General features: G+C 34.4%; 2 protein-coding genes across 2 annotated transcripts; one reads left to right on the plus strand and one right to left on the minus strand.

Moving 5' to 3' along the window:
• The first annotated feature begins 2,260 nt into the window (after nt 1–2,260).
• LOC113703437 (peamaclein-like) lies at nt 2,261–3,423 on the plus strand. Its single transcript, XM_027224796.2, has 2 exons — nt 2,261–2,445; nt 3,066–3,423. The coding sequence occupies exons 1-2, from the start codon at nt 2,364–2,366 to the stop codon at nt 3,248–3,250; spliced, it is 267 nt and encodes an 88-aa protein (XP_027080597.1). The 5' UTR covers nt 2,261–2,363; the 3' UTR covers nt 3,251–3,423.
• Nucleotides 3,424–6,178: 2,755 nt separating this feature from the next.
• Nucleotides 6,179–19,211, minus strand: LOC113703645 (AP-4 complex subunit epsilon-like). The gene is made up of 11 exons (XM_027225080.2): nt 18,392–19,211; nt 16,625–16,810; nt 14,582–14,797; nt 14,365–14,475; nt 12,095–12,292; nt 11,861–11,992; nt 10,095–10,151; nt 9,870–9,986; nt 8,447–8,524; nt 7,830–7,973; nt 6,179–7,736 (listed from the first exon to the last, which is right to left on the minus strand). The coding sequence occupies exons 1-11, from the start codon at nt 18,956–18,958 to the stop codon at nt 6,630–6,632; spliced, it is 2,913 nt and encodes a 970-aa protein (XP_027080881.2). The 5' UTR covers nt 18,959–19,211; the 3' UTR covers nt 6,179–6,629.
• Nucleotides 19,212–23,438: the final 4,227 nt, after the last annotated feature.

A 23,438-nucleotide genomic window follows, 5' to 3' on the forward strand; every position in this document is an offset into this window, starting at 1 on the left:
CAAAATAAGACACGCAATGGACTAATTTAAAACTTTATATGATAAAAAGTTTAATATTTTCAAAGAATTTGAATTTTCAACAATAAATTTTTTAAATTATAAGTTGAAACAAATAAATTTCATCTCAATTTCAATTATATCTATTTAAAAATAATCTTAAATCCAACCCAAAAATATCACAATATTTTGAAATTATACAAAATTCACGTCTATGGGAATTAGACATTGTGAGTTTAAATTGTAATTTATATTTTTTAAATTTAGAAATTGCAACTTAAAAAAAAAAAGAAGTTTGGAGGAAGTCAGGAGAATCGAAAATAGAGATGCAAATTTGATAGAAGCAAAAAAAGAGATGAAAATGGGCAGTTGTGGCATTTAATAATTAGTCTTTAGAGTTAAAGAAAAATAATTATTTTTTTAATTTTTTTTCAATTTAATAGACAAAAACAAAATTAAAAGATGGAAGAAAACATCAATAAATTAAAACTCAAGAGGTTTGATTAAAAAGGGAGTAACAAAAGAAAAGGGCAGAGAAAGAACTTTGAAGATTAGAGAAAAAGAATCATGAGAGGATGAGATTTTGTAAAGAAAACGGAGGAAAGAAAGATGGAGATTTGTTTTATATAAATGTAGTATAAAAAAATTAACTAGATGTGATGGTGCAATAGTTATTGCGTTGGTCTTTTATAGCCAAGGTCTCGAGTACAATTCTTGCTTAGCTGCATTTTGCAAAACTTAAAAAAATTATTGAGGGAAAAATTGAAAATCGAGAATCACCGGTTCGACCAGATTTACCGATTTGACCGATCTTGACCGATTATTTGACAATTTCAACTGTAGCGTAAAATCGGATCGATATCATGGCCAATTTCAACTATAGTATAGAATCGGCTGGTATCATGGCTTTTCTCTTTCACTGAAATTTGGGCCCAAAAATTTGTTATTTTTTTATATGTTATTGTGTTAATGCGTACATTTGTTATAATAGTGTCTACATCTCATAAAATGTGTTTGCGGTGTGCCTCACACAGAATCCTGATCTGTCTGGACCATGCCTAGATGTACGTCTTTTCTAACAATTGGAAGTACACATGTAAAACCCCCCGGAAGCTAATCCCTACATAAAATCGGACCAGGCAACACTATATTATGCACGCCTAGGATACTTTATCTGTGTAAATTATAAACCATTTTTAGAGAGTAGATGAGTCATGACAGGAGAATAAAGAATTGGAGGGGGAAGGGTGCCAATCATTGTACATCATGAACGATCTTAAATCCTTATCGGTTGTTTGAAATTTTATTTTCTTTCTAAAAGGCCAAATTTCTGGATGGGCCACAATGCTTATAAATTTCAGGCAATTATTACCAAGTAATAACTAAAGTCTGCTCTTTTGGCAAGGTTAGCACATTCTTTAAACTATGCATTAGTTTTTCTTCCACCATCTATATGATTTAATAGTAATTTTTTAAATGTAATCGATTTGTATTGATCCCAGCCGTATGGGTCGAGTTTACCCCCAAATAATAGTTAAAAACAAAAAATAAACAAAAGATAGCAAATTCTTAACTTCTTTTATTTTGCCCTATATTTGTAAATTTCTTAAAGTTCCTTTCACCATTTGCAATGTCATCTTATACTTTCTAGATTGTTTCGCATTTACATTGTCCTTGTAAAGAAATGAAATTCTTGCTATCAGGCCAACTTCTCGAAATGCAGTTCGAGATAACCGTAATCGTCTACATGATTAAGTCTTGGATACTGTCATTTCGATCCAAAAATTGAGCAAATCACTAGGGCAAAGGAAGAATTTCAAAAGACTATGAAATTAATGTCAATTTTGCAACTGTTGATTATTCGTTACCCAATCATGGGGGGCTGGTTAGTGACCAACCGTGATGGGGTCTCTAGTTACAAATTGTAAAGCCAGGAATCAGCCAGAGTGTAGATTGCATAATGAAATAGTTGGTGTAACCCACAAATCCTCTGTTTCAATGCTGTGCAAAAGGATTAAGAAGCTGTAAAGAGACAAAACAGGCCAAATAGCCTAATATTTTTAACAACAGAAGCACCATAACCACCATGCAAACAGTCTGGATCCTGCCTGGACGTACATGTTTTTTAAGACATATGTCTTTGCCTGTACCTCCACCTAAAACACCTACTTCTTTTGCATGGATATGAATAATTTGCACCATCATGAGATGGCTGATCAGCCATCCAAAGATACAACTATAAATACTTGCATAAACCCTCCCTAATTCTTCACCTCCTTCAACCTTTAAGCTTGTTTTGATTTGTTTTCAAATTTTGCTTCTTTCATTTCCACCTTTTATAGTTAAGCCTCTAATTTGGAAGCACAATGAAGCTTTATGTTGTTAGTTTGCTACTGGTGACACTACTTTTGAGCTCCTCACTTTTCGAAATTGCAATGGCAAATACAAGTAAGATACTTTTTTCCCACTAGTAGCGACATCACTTAATGCTAATGTAGTAGCTTTTATGCAAATATTTTTATTATTGTTTTTGGAATCTTAATGTTAGTGTAGAGCTAAAGAATAAGGACCTTTCTTGATTTGGGAATACCCTTTAGTCATTGAATAGCACATGACAATTCTTAAGCATCTATTCATGGCTCAAGAACTTGCTCAATTTCTTTTCCACCCAACTCTTTCATGGTTATTTATATTTCAAAAACAAAAAAAAAAAAAGTCAGTTTTTTTCTTTGGAGAAATGAGAAGTATAAGAGTTAATCTTATATACGCAAAATAGTGTATATATTATCACGACCGGATATAATATATATATATATATAATTCAGATTTTCAATTTAAATTTAGAGTAGGTATCATATATTAATGGTGATATATTAATCCAAAACATAATAGGGAAGAAAATGAAAAAAAAAAAAAAGAGAATAGAGTATTGAGATTGGAACCCTCGTCAACAACTATAACAACGTTGACCACTTGGCAGTTTGTTTTTAAGAAGTTGTACGATGTTGATTTTGGTACATTTCATTCAATTTTGACATTTTCTTGTTCTGATTTCAATATATCAAAAGGTTTCTGCGACTCAAGGTGTGGGGTGAGATGCTCCAAAGCAGGCTTGATGAAGCGTTGCCTGAAGTATTGTGGAATCTGCTGTGCTGCATGTAGTTGCGTTCCTTCTGGAACATATGGCAACAAATCTGAATGCCGATGTTACAGAGACAAGCTCAACTCCAAAGGAAAACCCAAGTGCCCTTGATTCTAATACTCAATGTTTAAACACTTTTTTTGCAGATTTCAAAATGTTTGTTTCTTCATTCACTTTCCATAAAGTTCTTGCCTATTTCATTCATGCAGAAAAGTGTGTAATAAATAAGAGATATCCAATCGGATATCTCTGTAGATGTAATATTTTACGTTTGCTCTCAACAATATTGTTTAGAATTTTTCTCTAATTTCCTGTGAAATGGATCATACCAACTTAGTTTCATAATCAACACCAGTAAGCCTTAATCTAGCTAGAAAAGAAAACTATATCTTTAAATTTCAAATGTTAAAAGATCTCACAATATTTCTATCAGTAACATGAAAAGAATTTTTAACCAGAGATGGAAAAATTGTACCCAATTGATCAAGTGATTTTAAATGTCTAGCATAATTTTGGATTGAAAGGATTTTTTCATGTGTAATGGAATCTCGACTGAATTGTTTTCACCATGACTAATAACATGCATAGAAAGTTAGAAACCTAGCTAAAGAACAACGTGCATCATTGGTTTATGAGAAAGAAGGGAATTCTCGATTTAAGTATTTAAAATCTATACTTCCTAAAAGAGGTATGTGCTAATTAACTATGAAAATCAAATGTCACTTTTTTCTTGGGAAGGTAATGGATTGCCCACTTTGAAAAGGTTTGGAAGTATTGTGCTACACAATTCTGTTTTTAATAAAAAGAAATATAAAAACATTTTCTTTTTTTTTTTTACTGTGGGTAGTTAGTACAAAATGTTTTGTGTGTGTAAATATTGGGGGTCTACATGTATCGCATTTTTAAGATTTCGTCCTTGTATAAAGAAACAGCTGAAAAAATTTTTTAGGATCTAAGATAATTTCCTAACAAGCTTTTTAATTGCCCTTAATAAGCTGCTAGCATAATTTTTTGACCTTCTTGTCATCCCTCTTGAACTTCCATTCAATTGTTCTGGATGGATATTAATCACAAGTTCTTGATTAGAAGGAATCTGGTAAACAGAACTCAGATAAAAGAATGGGCTTTCTATTGTTCTTATGAATATTTCAGTGGTATTTCAATTTTATAAGATATGACATCAAAGCAACATTTAGTATTAAGACATGCCTTTGCCACTTGTTTTAGTGGTAAAATTTAAACGAATTCACCAATATTAGAATTATACGTACATAGTAAGAAGAAATATCACAATCCAAATGTATAATTTTTTTTTATGTAACCACTTGTTCATCAAGGTGTACGTTGCTATTCATTAAAGTGCAAGTTTCTATTCACGAAAGTACACATTATCAGTGAGTGGGAAAAAAAATTACTATTAACAAATGAATGAAATTGCTGCATAGTAATCCTTTCACTCGCACTCAACACAGGATTATTTCCCAAATCTAACCCCTCTTCTTAAATCTAACAATTTTCTACAGAATATTTGTTATGATCTGTTCCAATAACATTACTGTTGTTAAGGGTAAAAAATTGGAAGGTGGAAAATAAGAAAGAAGAGAAAAGGCTACTATGGTAATGTAGCATTCAGTGTGTTATTTTTTTTTTTTTTTTTTTCGACAATGTGGGTATTCAGAACCACCCGACTAATTCCACAGCGCCCAGGCAGAGCGGGCTCGACCGATACCTAGGACGGTAAACAACTGGGTTGCAGACTGGAATCGAACCCAAACAGACTTGGAGTAAGGACCCCGCCTCCACCATCCGAACAACCCAGCGCGGGCAGTGTGTTATTTATTTAACTAAGAAAATAGTGTTGAATTCCCTATTCTGGAATTTACTTACGCAAAGTTGAATCCTACTTATGGATTTGGATGATTCCATTTCTCTGATTCTAAACTTTTCCAACAAGAATTCACAGTAAATTCGGTGGGTAAACTGCACTGTACAATTCTAGCAATGTACCGTTGCGAAATCATTTTCATGTAGAGGAGGGCATGATGTCTTTGTGAAAACCTGACGGATTGATTCACGAGAAAAGAGTCTACTAAAAAATTTGTTCTGGAGTTTCTATCTTGAGTAAAAGAAATTTCAGTCCACAAATATCACAAAAATGTTCAACTCCAGTATTAGTAACGGACATCTACTGCTTTTTGATCAAGTCATATTCCAAATTCGAAGTGGCCTGATTTTATTCGATAAATGGTGTCACCTCCCACCAGAATATCTCTCATCCAGAGTGTTAATACAAACCTAACAGCAAAGGTAGTTGCTTGACAAACCACTATAGGAGGAACCAGAAAATTTCTTTTGAGGGAGCAAACTCTAATTCAACTAAAACTCAAGCATATAACTTAAAATATTTTTAATTTTTTGTGAGGGCAAATTTACACAAATTTTTTTAAACATTTCAACTTTTCAAGGGAGAAAAACTTAATTTTCCAAAACTTTGCAGGGGAGGGGACCTCTCCGCCACCCTAGTTCTGCCAATGACAACCGCCGAGGCATCAGAAACCTCCTTGCCTAAGCTCTATGAGCTCCTCCATACCGCGAGGGGACTGCGAGAAGAGTTTTATATAGGTAAAGATTTCATACTTCCGCTTGATCAAGGGCCTGCAATTTCCATCTGGTCTACTTTTGCTTCAAAGATGCTTTGGTTGCAAGAAATGTTTGGAAAAATGGAAATTTTTGAGGGTTGAAACAAGAGATTTGGCCGCGTATTTACCTGTAGTTCCACAGATGAAAAAGTCCAATGGATGAATTTTAGCCTTCAGACAAATATGTATGAATAAGTGCTGCAATAAACCAATAATCGGCTTAGGCAGTTGAGATTAGTAGTAGTTATGGCATTTCATGTTCTAGCGTAAAGTTTCAGATGACAAGCGATGACAACCATGGTCTAGTCAGGAAAACAATGATTTCACTTAACATAGAAGTTCTAATACAGTATCAAAAATCCGAGTTAATTGGCTCTGCAAAGGGGATACAATGAGTTAATTGGCTCTACAAAGGGTATACAATGGAATTGGCACAAAAATGGTTTCCAAGCACAAAGAGTCATAAAAGGATCGTCATGAATACATCAAAATAAGCATGTGGAGCATAAAAAATGCATGCTGCTCTTAGTCCTCAATTTGTTCCAGGAAAGCTTAAGCTGAAAAACATGCACAAATAAAAGCCTGACGAATGGTTCAACAACTCTCGTAACTCTCAAATTTAATCTACAAAAGCTCTACTGTTCCTGTGATTGATACACCGACTATACCCAGTTTTATTCCCCGACAGGCCTTTGACCCACTCCAGTGTAGAAGCCCAACAGATTCGGCACGTTATTTGAGATCCCTGTAGATTAGCCCAACCGCATGGAGATCCAAAGCCGTAATCATACAACAATTGTTCTCGAAGAACAATGATACATGCTATAACAGATACATCAGCCTCCAGATACTTAGCCCAGCAAATCTCTGAACAAGTTGGGATTCTGACCTGTTGGTGTTACACCTAGTTGCCTGACCAGCGCATCCTTCTCCAGTGATTCTTTAGCATTAGGTCCCTTGTTTAATTGCTGAGTTGGGTTTGTAACCGTATTTTCTCCATGACCATTTCTGTTAGGTGTACCTGCAAGTCCAGAAAGGAGATTGGCCTCATCTCTACCGGCAGGAAGTAGGTTTGGAACACCACCACTTTGCACATTCAGGGTTGTTTCCCCATATAAAGACATAACATCTGGTGCTCCGCTAGCACTAGCATCACTAGTAGTCAAAGTGGAAGTGTCTTGGTTTAGGTCAAGGAGACCTTCCAATTGCTTGAAAGGATCCACAGATTGTGCACTACTAGAAACAGCGGATTCATCCAAATCAAGCAAGTCTGGAGGCGGCTGGGGAGTTCTCTCTAACACAGCAGTGTCTGAAGTTGCATTCTTAGCCACATGAGATTTTTCTGCAGCAGGAATGTTAGTCTTTGGAACCTTCTGGCTGCCAGAAGATTGTCTTTTGTGGGACTTTGATGTACCACCAAAAAGTGAAGCAGCAAGTTTTTGCTTTTCAGCAGATATTTCTACTTGCTGCCTCCTTGAATCATAAGACACAGCTTTTGAGCTTGAACTACTAACCGCATCAAGCTGAGGAGCTCCATTTTGAATCTTAGGGATATCAGCATTTGAAGTAGACGGTGCAGCAGAAGAGTAAGTTGGCCTACCCCACTTCCTTTGGACCCCATCAAGTTTTAGCTTTAGTTCTAATGACCCAGGGTCAGATACAGATGGCACAGACGAAGCAACCTGGTGCATCTCTGCATGATAAGATGGCTCAGGTGCAGGTACAAGTTCATTTGATGATGATTGCTCAATTGGAGAAACTCTGGATGGCATCACTGGTTTAGGAAGCTCATATGCCTCAAACCTAAGGGCATGTGATGAGACCTCATGCAGTTCTTGGCTTCTGAAACTGCTGACATCTGTCATTCCAGACCGTTCACTTTCAGGAATATAAGGCTGGGCCCCCTTTTCTATTGACTGCTGAACATAACCGTTGAGAAATGAAAGGCTTCTATCAATCTGCACAAGAATTCATGGGTGTTTAAAGTTGCAAAGAGCACTGCCAAGCTGAGCAGCAACAACTAGCTATGTATTCTCTACAAAATCTGATACCTCGATGTCTTCACAACTTGCATCCATTGGCATGATGTTGGTAGCCACATTAGCATCTAAACCAAGGATTGCTTGAAGTTCATAAGCACGCTGCTGGAGGTCCGTTGAGTGGGATGCTAGTAGTTCTTCAATGAAGGACTGGCACTGCAGTAAGCAAAGAAATTCACCAGTCAGGCCATAAAGAATCATCGCCTAAACCAAACAATGATGCGGCCACATCAAAGCAGCTTGCTCTGTCAGTGACAGGGTAGGTCTATCAATCTGAAGTTTGAACCAAAAACAAATCCCAAGATACCAAGATGAGGATGGACAAAAGTCTCATTTACTGCAATCACTACATATAAATACTGATTTTCATCTAGAATCCTGATGACCTACTGCAGTTCAAATGTTGGAATGCGGTATTGCCAGCTAATCATTTCTCAAGACATACAGATTGATGGCTAAAATTTGTTCTTAATCTCGCCATCATTCATTTGGCTCAGAGAGAGAGAGAGAGAGAGAGAGAGGTGGAGAGAAGAGGCTGAATACTACATAAAGCTCATACATATTATAGTGCAGCATAGGATATAGTTATGTTTAAGCAAAAGGAAGAGAATTTGTCTCAGTTTACCCACCTCAGGAAGCACGTCCACTTTTCTCCCAGCTGCTATTTCGAATGAGTATATTTTCATCAATGCGGATATTGCATATGCCTACACAGTAAAGGAAAACATCAAAACTCTATGGATAGGAATCAACTAAACTTCAGATGTCTGAATGAATAATCTCCATGATCAGAACATCTAGAAAGCCTAACTTTTACGGGCATATAACTGCAGTATACATGATCCACAGACTATGCATTCATAATGCAAGAATAGGTCAAGCATGTGTGTGTTCCATTTGTGGAAATCAAGCAGGTCAAGTTCAACTTAAAAAAGTGCACATCTAGTATCTTCATCTCTGCTTTATGAATCTTTACTCGTCTTTGAATACAGGCAGAAGCTTTAATCAAGATCTTTAATGGATGGTTTTCAAGGATATTATAGTGGAATACTACATTCTTAGAGCTTTCAAAAGTGTGTTCATCAGCCAGTAATCGGTAATTCACTTTCCTTTTTTTCTTTTTTCCTTTAATTTGGGGTGCAAGGCCAACATCCAATTACCAAACCTTTATTTTGGTAAATTGGAGACCAATAATTGGATTTCAGTAAATAAGTAAAACTCCAGAATATCTGCAATTTTCTAAAGAACAGTTAGCATTTAGTAAAGTTATTCAGTCCCTTAATAGTTTACTAGCACCTGATATTCAGTAGTTATTACTTAGTAATTTGTATATGTATTAATATATACAAGTATATAATACAAATCTGAAATTCAACCGGTTAACGGGAATTCATGCATCTAACTTTAGTTTCCACGCCCAAACTGTTTTACCAAATATTAGAGACTGGATCTATTTTGATTTTACCAGATTCCAATTTATTGAAATCCGAAGTACAAACAAAATTCGTTCAACCAGTTTTTCAGTTTTTTCCAAATTATAAACAGCCAATTGATTGTTAAATTCTATTTCAATTTTGAACAAGCAACCACTCCAACCACCTGTTGGGAATTTGTTGACAAATCCTTCTTTGCACAATATCCAGTAAAAATATCAACCAACCTATATCTAAGGAACACTTCAATCCAAGAAATCCCTATGACAGTCTTATATGATACTTTGACATCAGAGTCTCTGTGTTTATGTGTTTTTGATGAAGCAGAGGGAAAACCAGGTTCACTTGTCAAGCTCATCAGTCTATGCGTGTATACATTTTTTATGTATAGGCAAACCTATTAAACTCTCAAGCAGGATAACTTAGGCCACAAATCAGCTCAAAAGCATGTACCATAATCAATCAAACAATAGCAGGCTCCCACCAACCCCCCCCCCCCCCCCAAAAAAAAAAATCACTCCAAATAGAAATACACCAACATGGACAGATAAGACAAATGTAACTTGTCCAACTACTCGAGACCCAAACAGTCAGTAAAGAAGGTAAAAGTGGTTTATACCTTGACGGTGTCATCAGTTGAGTATGCCTCAGCCACATCACATAATTTACCAGTTATATAGGAGGCAGAATACTTTCCATCTGCAGTTCCATATTCTCCCAAAACCCAACAAATGACCTGTAACATGGACCTCAGGAGATGAAAAGCAGAAAGAAATTTGCATGCTGGTCACTGCAAGATGCATAAAACAAGAAGAAAGTCAAACTAAAATATTGGAAAACTTACTTGGAGAAATGTTGAAGGAAGCTTTGGCTCCACAACAATGCGCAGATATGATTCTACCTGCAGTCCAAGAAAAAGCTGACTCATTTTTCATTTAAAGAAAAAGTGTAATATCATAAGTGCTGACTAAAACATCGTTCTCTATTTCAGACAAAATTAGTAAATTAAGCATAAAAGCTCAGCCGAGAGTCAAAAGAAACAATTCCTGAACATTGACCTTGAATTACAAATTCATCCAGCGATCAGCAATGCAGCGTAATATTATAAATAAAGATAAAAATAATTCAATGCATAAAGTTACAAAACAATAGCAGAGATAGAGATCCACACCATAGGGATCCTCAGATAAATATGCACAAGATCCCCAGAGATAGTCCAAGAACATCTCCTGTTAATGAATGAGCCTTACTAACACACAACAGACTACCAAAAAACAAAGCACCAAAGAGATTTTAGGAAACATTTAGCACTCCATTAGTGCCTAGCATGAAGAACAGCAAACTATGTCGAGGAAAAACATATTAAATAAGGACTGCAGTCACAGAGATATATTTCATTGCCTCTATTCTTAAGAGTAATTAACAAACACCATATCCTGTATAGAAAATTCTATTTAATAATAAAACCAAGTTACAAACTCCACAAATTATCAGAGAAAAGTCTAAAAATAAGTGCAGACACAGAATATTTTTTTTTTTGAGTAACACGCAAAGAAAACAAAACAGACTTAATCAGACAGGAATATTTTTAATGCCTCTATCCAGTTTGCAAAGGCAAGATGGTTTTTAGCAGGCATCACAGGCTTAATTTAAGCTAAGCTTGTGACTGCCAATTATATTCACCTTATTTCTTATTTCATGTGTTGTGTTGACTAGTCAACTTATTCAGATATTCATCATTCTTTGGGTAACTTTTGTGGGCAAGCCAAAATTTCCTTAGGTAATACTTTCTGTAATTAATATATAATGCCATTCGAAGTAGAAAGGCTAACAATTCAGAAATTAGAGAGAACTCTTAAGTATAGAACCTATAAAGAGCATTATGAATTAGCAAGCAACACTAATGTAAAATCTTCTCTTCAGAAAATTTTGAGACAGTATTGGAAACCTCAATTAGGACTTTTCCCACTCTTAGGCATACAACAAAAATGATTTTAAATGGAGATAGAAATAAGAAATCACCCTAATTACAATTCAATTGGTCGCTGCTAGAATGGACAATTCAAACTGATTCATCTATCAAATCTTTAAGATCTCGCAATGGCAGGAAAAATATTGCACCAAGTGTAATTGCCCATCCAACTAAGGTATAGAGGAAAAGACCAAACAAAAAGTGTGAACACTTCTAGATGCAAATGTACGGACTGATAGGATCTTCCAATCTGCACACATGGTTCACAACTATGCATCACTTGATAATAGAACAACCCTTTCCCCGCCGCCCCCACAGCATCTTAGTTAATGATGTCAACATAACTTATTTTATCTGCAGGCATACAGTAGTCCAGTCCATGTGCCATCTATACACAGTCCAGAAAATAGTTCAAGACAAGTACATGCATTCACAAAAGTAACAAAATACACCATGTTCAGTTCCCCATCATGATTCTGTTCACTTCCAAATAATAAGCCAGCACAAACTTACTTGTCCAAATTCAGTAAACATCCAAATTCATATGGAAAGAACATCAACCAACACATAGTTCCAAAATAGCAAGGTAATCTCAAAAGCAGGATTCAGCCAAATTATCTTTGCCGAGGAGAACTTACTGCGGAGGATCTCAACTGACTATCTGCAGTATCATCTTCCTCACCGAAACCCTCAGCAATCAAGCGCATCAAATTATGAGCCACTTTAGGGTTTACTAGATCACCAGCATGTTCAAAGACTCTATTCATTGTCTGAAAAGTAAGAACACCAAGATAAGCACAGAATTCGAAAAGTTGTATATTTCTATTGCAAAATCAAACTCAAGAAAATGGGAAAGTAAGGATCGAATTTACCTGGATAAACCACTGGTTGCTTGGTGCAAATTGCTCAGCAAGTTCAACGCACCTGGATGCAATTTCAGTCTTATTATGGCTATCATTGATGTTTATCATGTAATCAATCATACGGTCCACAATCACTTCCACATTTGAAGATTTTGTCATTTTATATAGCAGCTCAAACGTCTTCCGCTTAAGGGTATCATCGGGGTCCTGTATAACGACGACGTCACAGTTTAAAATGATGACAAATGATATGTCATAAAAAATTAATTAAGCAATACAACTCGATTGTGCAGCAGAGTTTGGCCACTCCCTCTCAAAAGAAGGGGGGAGGGAGAAAAGCATTTAAAGAGTAACAAAATTCTAGTTATATCCATTCAGAAAGTAAAAGAAACTAAACTACTATGAAATTCTTAAAATGAGCATTTACCAGAGCATATGATAGGCTCGTTCTCAGTTGATTATTTTAGCTGCTAATAGATTTTTATTATGATTAATCAGTTTTGAGATGTTCTCATTTCTTTTGTATTCAGATTATAGCTTTTTTAATAACCAAAAAAGTTAAAATCCATAATCACCCAAAAGGGTAGCTTTTACTGATTCTGATTATTCTCTATAATCACTTTCCATAATTGCATCTTGTAAAATCTAAAGCAAACGAGAACAAGGCTGATACTTATTCTAAATTAAGTGTAATCTAGAGAAGCGTAACTTTTATATCACTCAGGTAGAGGGCAAAAAAAGTTCTTCAAGGCAGCAGCAAAAATCTCAATCTCATTCAAGATGATGACCTCATAGCCTTCAAATTTGACTTCAAAATTGCTAGCTACTTCAACTATGTCTACCTCAGTAAGAGAGTTACACTGGATGAAGGCAGCAAAGTCCATTGCCACATCATACAAAGAAAACTGCAGGTATGAAACATGAACCTAATTTTGAGCTCAAACATTGCTTTGATATTGAGTTTTGTGTTCTCTTGCATTCTAGGTTTTGGTTCAACATTCTAATTCTAATTCATTCAGCAGAGAGAGAGAGAGAGAGAGAGATTTGTAAGGAAAATATGCTTTCTTTACCTTTCATAATTCACGATTTAAAAAGAATTTCATCTTCCAGATATGCATTTCCGGTCTTCCTAAAAGAAAATATTGACGTGGAAAAAACACTCAAAGGATCCTGAACAATGTTGAAGTACACAAATAGGTAGATATTATTTCAAGATGAAAGGGTCCATGTGCTTTATTTTTTGAATTGTTTATTTGGTGGATTGGTTATGACCAAGGGGTAAAAGCTGTGAAACATAGCTGAAAATACAAAGATACCAGCATTGCCAGATTGCTTAACAGCAAAAACCTGATGATCAAAAGGCCAAACCTCATCCAAAGTATGTTTTCCAGCACATAATAGGTAACAAATACACATGCAAAGCGGCTCATTGCACAATTCCAGAAGGGCTTATTAAACACAATGAACTAGAGTGTTGTTGAACCAAAAAATAAGAACTATTTGCTATCAGACTATACTTAGATAGCATCATAGGTGAAGATCGGTGCAACAAAGCAAATCATTCTTTTCTAACTTTGCAATAGAGAAGAGAAAAGATCACTTGGATGATATGGCATGTAAGCTAAAACAGTCAATCTGCTACAGCTGTCGAACACAAATTTCTGAATGACCAATAGCTATATAGAAGAGGCAGAAAGCCTACCATTTTATTAGCAAAAAAAAATACTCTATTTGAGGCTCAATCAACAACAAGGCAAAAAGATTACAACCTCCATTATATCTTCATTCACCAGAAATAGATGAAAGAACAACTTTAGCTACTCATTTTTCCCCCATAATTGCGCAGAAAGAAAATAATATGGGGATTCCCTATAAGTGAACAATGATTCAAGTTCATATGTATATGATTCCAGACATCAGAACCACTATACAAAATTCATTAATAACTGGCTACTTCATAGACTACTTAGTTGAAGATCATCCTAAAACGTGAAATAGACACTATTATCCAAGCATTCATGCTATGAAATCCATACACATCATGAATCAGCAAAGAAAAAAAATATTAGTCTGCACGTCCCAGTTTCAGTTCCCAGAGTATAGAGTACCAGGAAACACTTCCACCAACAGAAGTAAAAAAAATGCAAGATAAAGGACAATGCCAATAAAAATGGCATAGGAAACATTAAGCATTTTGCATAGCACCAAAGTCTCCATGATAGTACTAAAATAAGTGTAGCATTATTAATTCACAATGATGAGAAGACAGCATCCTTCACCTCTAAACAATCGATGACAGCAAGTTGGTGTTGTTCAGCAATTTCTGGACTTAACTTTATCAATCTACCAAGAGCATCAATGCCCAGATATTTCAGGTTGTGACTATCACTCTGTTCACCAAATAAGAATTCAGAAATAAGGAACGCACAACAGAATTCATAACACATGGATATATCAAACTGAAAGGAAAAAACAGAAAAAGCAGCAAAGACGAACCTTCAAAAACTTGGCAATAGCATCAGCTGCAGATTCTAGAAGTTTGGGGTTTGGATGTATGGAAGAAATACAGCATATGCACTCATAAAGAACAGCATTTCCTATATTACTTGTTGAATCACACTTTCTCATTATGTCACCTACGATAGTATACATTTGCTCACTGGCCTTCTTGTCACCACTACCCAGTAAAGCTAGTATCTTCAATAGTTTGATCTGCATGGAAAATTTAAAGGCATGATCAATAAACGACAATAGAAAATGCTTTAGCATCACCATGTAAGATACTTTACACAATTACTATAAGCACTAAAACATGGTTTAAATGGAAAAAACCTATAACCAGGGTTTCTCATTGGAGTATGTATTAAGAGCCTTCAAGTCAAACTTCAACTACTACTTTCCTCAGATATTAAGCTTAGTTACATCCCATGAAGCCTTGGCTTTGATTCTTCTGGTTTATATGGTTGTAATAGTTAGTAATGTCATGTTAAATGAATGAAGAATTTTTTTTCTTATCTGGGGTACAGGTTAAGGTCCTTAGAAAATGATCCTCTCTAAATGACAACATCTATTATTGCAGCGCCCTATTCCATAATCGTATGTGTGGACATATTCTAACTAAAGAACTCTCCAATTCAATTAATCCAGAAATTGTACTTCATGCTAAATCAGATCATTACTCTAGGATCCTGAAAAAGTTTTTCGACATCCACTCTCTCAAGGTGAACTCCAGCAGCTCACCTGTCCAATTGTTAGATGTACTAAAGAGGCAATCCTCCTCTTATACCAAAACAACATTCATAATGTGAATGCATACACAGATGTAAGCACACATATATATAAATAAGATGCATGCATATAATACTCAAGAATTCGCTTTTTTATTTCACAAGAAAGAGGCCAATAAGAATTTGAGTTTAATGTACAAGGGAGAAAGTCAAGACACAAGCCTCCAAAAGCCAAATCTTTCTAGGAAGAAAGTCAGACAGTTACAAGGGAAACAATGTGGGAATGAGCTATTCTGTACCTTGTGTACAATAGTCGCAGAAAAATCATTCCTCTTGTAGGTGCTGCCAGTCCACATCCATACCTCTCTCTTTTGATTTCGAGATAAGATTTGTACTCTTCTTGTCATTTCTTTCTTAATTTGTGTCTTCCTTTATGTAGCTGGTTAAGTGTCAACTATGACTATGAGACAAAAGAATGCGCTATGGTGATTGCCTTCTTGTGAAGTTTTAAACATGTTTCTTTCATTGATCCCTTAAGGACCAAACTAATTGTCTGGCATGCTCCCGTAGTCAAGAGATGGATGTACAGACACAGAAAGAAGCAATTCTTTGTTTCAATGAAACAGGGGCATATATGAACCTCCACTCATGAAGGATAAGGGGGTCAAAACCCAGTTAATTGCAAGTTGGTGAAAACAGACAGGTAACCTTCCTGCTTCCTAAATTTTTAATCTCTCTCCATTAACTATTCAGGATTATTCTAAAGGCTAAACATTAGAAGCACTTTAACGGTAGGTGGACGCGATTAGGTGGTGTTCGCTATCCCAGGATTGATAGACCTATTTACACTCATCAAGTCCTTGGTTCAATAACAAACAACAGAGGTTGATATCCATATGCAAGATGCGTTACAAGAGAATTTGGCAGTTAGTAAAGGCATTTGAGGGGTAGGCGAGCCACTTTAATTTTTATCCCTACCCAGGGCTAGGCTAAGGATTATGTATCCCCACAGGATGACTTTATCCCATCTAGATTATTGGATCAGACTCATCAAGACAAAGGTTTTAAGTAAAATGAAACAATCCAGTGTAATCCCACCTAATCTGATATTCTAATTAAGCCCTTAAAGTATGAATACTGCAAGGTTGTATTGTTACAAGTTAAGCCAGTTAAGAAAATATTAAAGAAGAATTCAACAAGCTACAACCAAAAGCTTAAGGAAGAAATAATCATCTCCAGTCAAGCATGTAACTAAGATTTGGAAGAGACCATTGAGAAAAATCTTTATTTGCTTCAAGCCATGTCAACCAACCTGAATAAAAGGAGCTGGCATCTGATGGTAATCATAACTTTTTGGCAGTCGACGTTCAGCTACTTGTTTAAGAATACTCGCAAAACTGGCCACTAAATCCTTGTAGGCATTAACATCAATTGTTATTAGATCATAGAGAGGGCAAAGAGTTGCACCCATAACTCCAGGATCATTATCACATAGCCTCTGCAAAATTAACATAGAAACGAAGAAAAATTTGTTAGTTCTATAAACAATGATAATTTGATTTCTCACCTACAATTGCATATATACTAAGAAATTATATATCGATCTGGAACTCCATATATCCAAAAAATTATAGTAACCATTTCGCTTGAATAAGAGAAATACTCGAAAATATTTTTTAATGTAAGCAAGAAATAATCTATACCATCTCAAACCCAACTATTAAGTGCTTAAACTATACAAGTTAAAGCCTTCTCCAACCTAAAAACAGTTGTTTAAGGTGCTCTAGTTTTGAGTTTGACTTTGGTTTTAAGCTTGCTTTTAAGTTGAAAAGCACAAACATACTTTCAATAGAAACTTCTTACTCTTTTCTAAGCATTTTCAGAAGAGCTGAAGCAAAATAGCATTGCAAAATTTCTACTTATTCATGTAAGTTACTAAGTAAGCACAGTGCTGTACACAAACCATCAAAAATTATAAAGTTTCATTCAAAGTTATGTATCATACACGTACCCTAGTGGTTAACCACTAGGCAAGGCATGTTGACATAAGATTCCCTCACATCTCAAACTCATTGCACTGTAAACAATTCTAACTTACAGGAAAGAGATTTTCTCCTCATAAAGCAGAATATATACACATAGCACACAGAATGGATATAAATTACAAAACAAAACTAGCAAAATTTGCATGTGGAGGTTATGCTGCCATTCCTACCAACACATTAAAGAGCTATAGAATATTGATGTCCAACTTCATTGACTCTATTAACAAATGATGTACCTTTCTGAATCCTAAGTTCATCCTATGTTGCATCCCTCACAAAAAAAAAAAAAAAAAAGAAAAATTCAACATCCTAGAAGAATAGTAAGTCGTTCTCCATAAAGAAGTATTTGATATCAAAAAACACACCAAGTACTTTCTAGAAGTTACCACATACTGGCACAGCGTTTACATACAATGTGTGTTATAGAAAGTTACCATACTTTAATAACAAAACAAGGTCTATGTTGCACTCAGATCTCCTGCCCCCACTGTTTTCCATTCCAATGCCTCCCATATTATATTTACTCCGGCCAAAAAGAGTACCTACATTCTAAAAACTCTTCCACTCGAAAACTGCTATACCCAATCAATAATGTACAACAACACAGGAACTTACAAAGGCCACTAATGCGCTACCAGAATTAAATACTATATGAACACATTTCTTGAAATTTTACACTAACAATCTACATTCTCAAAAAGGGCCACTTCAGAAGTATTACCAAAATCAAAATGTTGAATCCCTCTTGTCCCACCTAAATACCCTTATTATCAATCCACATTGAGAAAGCACGACATTTATCACCATGGGCTCATGGATGAGTGGATTGTTTTGTCTTACTTATGATAGGAGTTCTAACTCAGATCCTTAAAAAGTTACTCACTTTGCACATTAACATGGTAAATGTTTTTATATTAAAATTGCCAACAGCTTCTCAACTGATTACTACTCTCCAGTCAACAACAAACCAGGGATCTTCACTCTGATTTTTTACCTACATTAACAATATATACAAGTTTGAAACTTCAGTGCACCTTTCTGAAATTAGATATGAGATGATTGACAGAAGAGGGAGCGCGCTGATAAAAACGGTGTAATGCCATAACAGCCTTCTTCCTGACAGCTTCTTTCTGATGCCCCAACAACTCCACAACCTGCGGCAGCACAGCTGGAATAGTCTCCTCATTAATCAACTTACAAACCACATTCAAAGCCGCACAAACCACCAAATAGTTATCCGATTTCAAGTCCTTCTGTATAGTATTCACAATCAAAATAATCAAATCATGATCCTCATTTAGAAACAGCGTCACCGCCAAATACCCAGTCCTCTTCAGATGAATATTATCATCATGAGTCATCTTCACCGCATGAATATACCCAAAAGAAGCATCGTGCCCAAGCATCTCAACATAAACAAGCCTTATAATATACTCCTTCATCTTCCTCTTCGGAATGTCCGGCTCCGTAATTCTCCGTTTCAGCGTCTCAATTTCATGAAGAACGATCCTATCCTCTTCTGCCTTGGATCGAGCTTCTCCAATCGATTTAATTAGGTCAAGAAACTCCTTCGATTGCCCGAATCCTCCTTGGGAGCCCATTGCGAGCTCCCGCCCGATAGTCTTCAACTGCTCCAGCTTGAATTTGCTTTATCAAACCCTAACAACAATCTTCGATCAAAAATCTCGGAAATTTCGGACAATTCCAGCCCAGGTACTTCAATTTGATTGGCAATTTCGGGCCGGCCAGTGATGATTGGGGGAAAATCACAACGAATTTTGGGTATTAGGGTATTAATTATTTGGAAGATCTGAGAAAAAAAATTTTGAGAAATTGGGGAAGATCTAGAGAGAGAGAGTAGAGAAGAGTGTTTTAGTATCAGTACGAGTCTGAAGAGATATTCATTCATAGAACTACATGAGAAGCACGTGCAGAATTTTTATTTTTCCTTTTTTCTTTTAATTTTTCTTTCTTTTTTTTTTTGAGCTTTTCATTTTGGGTTTGTATATTTTGCTTTGTATATTCTACTTTATTTAGTGGGCAAAAGTGGAAAAGTTTTTGTTACGTTTTGTTTATAAAAATTCTCCATAGGATTTTGGAAAATTGTTCTCGTTGAATTTGATTTTGTATGTTATTGATTGATTTTTTTTTAGAGGTTTTTAATTTTTTTTTTGAAAATTTGGGATTTATTGAGATAAAGGAAATTAATATTTGTAAAAACCAAACACAAAGAGAAGGGAAAAGTACAAATGAATTATATCACAAATATTAATCAAGTGTTGTTGATTGATTGTCATACATAAGTTTTCTCATTGTTAAAATAGTGGGTGATACGGTGAGTGATAAATAAGATAATTATGATAAACTTGAATGGACGTTAGGCATATGGTATTTGTTAATTATTAGGTAACTTTGCCTCACACACTTACCGTAAACTTGATATCTCTATACATCATTTTATATATAAAGCATGAGTTTTGAGGCTGTGGAATGGATTTGGTGTTACAATTTTTTTGTTATCTTTTATTTACCCACATAAAAGTAAAGATTTGCTAAAATTAACTATTAAAGTTGAGCAACTTCCAATAATTTCCCAATTTTAATTTTCAATAACTTATTTTTTTCTAGTTTTTGCAACAACAAAAAATCCGTAATATATTTTTTTTTTTGCAATACAAAAAATTAAGCTTCTAATAACTTCCATTAGTTTTAATACAAAATAACTTTATTTTATATTTTAATTTGCACACTCATAGGGTGTATTTTTTCACTAGTATAATATATAAGATGTGATGTTTAAGATAAGCATAACTAGAACAAAATATCTTTGGGTTGTTTAGGTGTTTGGAAGTTTTGTGATGTTTATTTAAATTTTATTCTAATTTAGAGTCATATGTTTAATTTTCATTGTCAAATTTCATAATAGGGTATTTTTCTTCTAAAGTGTGTTAAGACATTATGTGGCAAAATCTTCAATACATAATAAATTTGCATTTCTACTTGTTAAACAATAAAAGAAACGCTTAGACAAATGTCAAAAAATACCTTTCAATTTTCTAGAATGAAATTGCAAAAAAAAATCTTTTAATGCATATTTGTGCTAAAAAAACATTTCTACGCATTTATCCATTATTTGATCTTTTTTTTTAATAAGTAGGAGCTTTTGAATTTCGAATCACCTACTTACAATTCCTCCCACACTAGTGTGAATACCCGTGTTATGCACGGTGCTGACATTATTGAAAAAAATGAAAATAAAATGGTGAATAAAAAAAGGTTAAAAAATTGTACCAACACATTTAAAATGTAATATCTGTCTAACATTAGTTTGAAATATGATAGAATGTGTATATCATTCAAGAACTGTCTTTTTCAGAAGATAGATCCTGAAAAATAATAGAAATTTATATTAGAAAATGAATGATAAATTAATAAAAATGAATGTAATTAAATGTTGTTAAAATGAAATACTTACAAATATTATGCATTCGATTTGATAATCTTGTATAAAAGTGCGAACACTCTTCACACCAATCAACTTTTAGTACGAAAGCCAAAATTGGTGATTTAATTAATTCTGTTGAATTTTGTGGAGTGCGTACTACAAATGAAAATGCACGATCTTTGCATGAATTGATTCGTTGGTTGAACAATCTATCACCATTTTCCTGAGAATTAAGTACATACGAAATTCAAAATTAGTGTATTTTTTTACATAGTTTATAAATAGCATTATAAAAAATAAATATATATCAAGAAATTCTACCATCCTTTGTAATTCTCTGAGATAAGAAGCATCACAACCAAATACGAATTGTGCATGTCTGTCTTGTAGATTAAGATGCATGTTACCACTGGAATCTCTGATTTGTATGTTAACATTGTACCTGTTTGACAAATAAAATGTTATATACAATACAGAAAAATATATTGAAATTAAAAGTGCATGAAATTAATTACCTAATAATAGTATCGACCACGTCATTACAATGCAGACCAAAGTGATAAAGAATCAGATAATGACAATCTTTTTGTGATAAGAAACATTAACTCTTTTGGCCTAAAGTTACGGAAACTATCATCATGACAATATCAAATACTATACATATCTATCAAACTCCAAGAATTCAAACTAAGTGAAGATGTAAATTTTTTATCGTAAGAAATTTCTCATATTAAATTCCATCATTATTGTATCTGGAGGGAATTTGGTTCCATCAAAAGTCAAATATCAATACTTGTGCCATAGAGAAAAAGATAACATAAAAACAGTGATGGACATCTATTGCTCTGACCATAAAATAAATTTTTATGCTTACTGTTGCGTAATAAGTTGTTATTAAATTATGAGAAAATTAGTCTAAAATAATGACATATTACCTAACATTTCACTTCTATTTAAAGACGAAAGACAATAACAGCAATAATCAATCGAAAATATTACATTATTGGGAATAATATTTAAAAAAACAATGGAAATGCAAATGTTTAAAGAATAAACAGTACCGGAATTTCTAATTTGATGCGAACGACATTTTAATCGGTGTAGTTGGGATTTTGTCGTTCGAATTTGATGTGAGATTTCTCTTTTGTCAACGCAAAGTTATTGAAACTTTTCGAACTGCAGTGTGGAATCATTGCGGTGTACGTTTCGTTTTCTAAACAAATATTTCCTCCTTTGCAATCTTGCGAGTTTGAAATTTAACTATCGTTGAAATGCTTGTAGGCGGGCATGTTCCATAGTGAAATTAGGTTAAGGGCTAAGATGGATACCATAAAAAAGTTGAAGGAAATAATAAGTTCTTGGGAAAAACGCAAGAAAGTTCTCTTAATTGGAGTGAGCACGCAAGAAAGTTGAATGAGGATGCTATGTTTTGGAGGACTTTTAATTGGAGTGGAATTCTTAAATTGGAGGACTGTTAATTGGAATGAAAAAGTGGGGGAAATGTAGGAAAAACGTGAGCATGATTATAAGATTTTTAGGAGCGGTTATAGGATTAGTTAAGAGATAAACATTTCTTAAATTGAAGGACTCTTAATTGGAGTGGAAAACGTGGGGGAAATGTGGGGAAAATGTGAGCATGATTATAGGATTTGTAGTATACTCAATAACTTGATAGTATACTCAATAACTTGATAGTATACTCAAATCACCGATGAGGTAAAGTTTGCCTAAATAAGCTTTACAGTGTCCTAATTCCTTGCCAAAAAAAAGCCCTAAATATTTTAATTGGCATTGCAAGTTACGGCAACGTGCCAGTGGCATCTAATCCTATTTTTTTTTGGGGGTCAAAATCTAGTCCTAATTGGTTCTACTGTTTCTTGATCATGTTGTATGCTTCCGAATTCTACTTAGCATGTAATAATTGATAATGGTTTATTCTATTCTTTCATGGTATTGGACAGGCGAAAACCACACTAGAAGTGTGGTAAATTTACTATAAACTCCTAATATTATCTCCCCTAATTTTTGTATACTTTTTAAAAAATTTAAACTTTTGTCAACAATAAACTGGTCACGCAAATAAAATAAAAAAAAAACTGGTCACACATCTCATTCTTTGCCCTAAAGAACTCAATTTAGCAAATTTCTTAGAATAATGGTGAAAAAAATCATAACAATGGAGGAACATGGGTTTGTTTCTTTTTTTGTTTTTTTTTTGGGATATGAAACAGTCCTATTCATTTTTAAAAAATAAATAAATTGGCCATCTTATGTTCATTAAGAAAAGGAAAATTTTTTGGTCACTGCACATGGATGTCCGGCCATCCTAAAGGGAAAAAAAACAATTGTTCTGTTCTTGCGATTTTTTTAGGGTTAAATATAGTAAACTCCTTAACTTTACATTTAGTTGCACTTTATGCCCTCAACTTTACATTTAGTTGTACATTTGTGATTTTTTTGAAACGTGATTGTAATTTGCAAAGCTCATTTGTAGGGGTGGTTATAGGATTAGTTTAGCGATAAATATTTTTTAATTATAAAAATATAAAATTGTATTAAAATAGCAAACGAATGAACATTTGTCTTTAATTAAGAAGTAAAAAGGATTTAAAGTATAAATAACAAACTATAAACGG

This window comes from Coffea arabica, chromosome 8e (genome assembly GCF_036785885.1).
Source record: "Coffea arabica cultivar ET-39 chromosome 8e, Coffea Arabica ET-39 HiFi, whole genome shotgun sequence".
Lineage (NCBI taxonomy): Eukaryota > Viridiplantae > Streptophyta > Magnoliopsida > Gentianales > Rubiaceae > Coffea > Coffea arabica.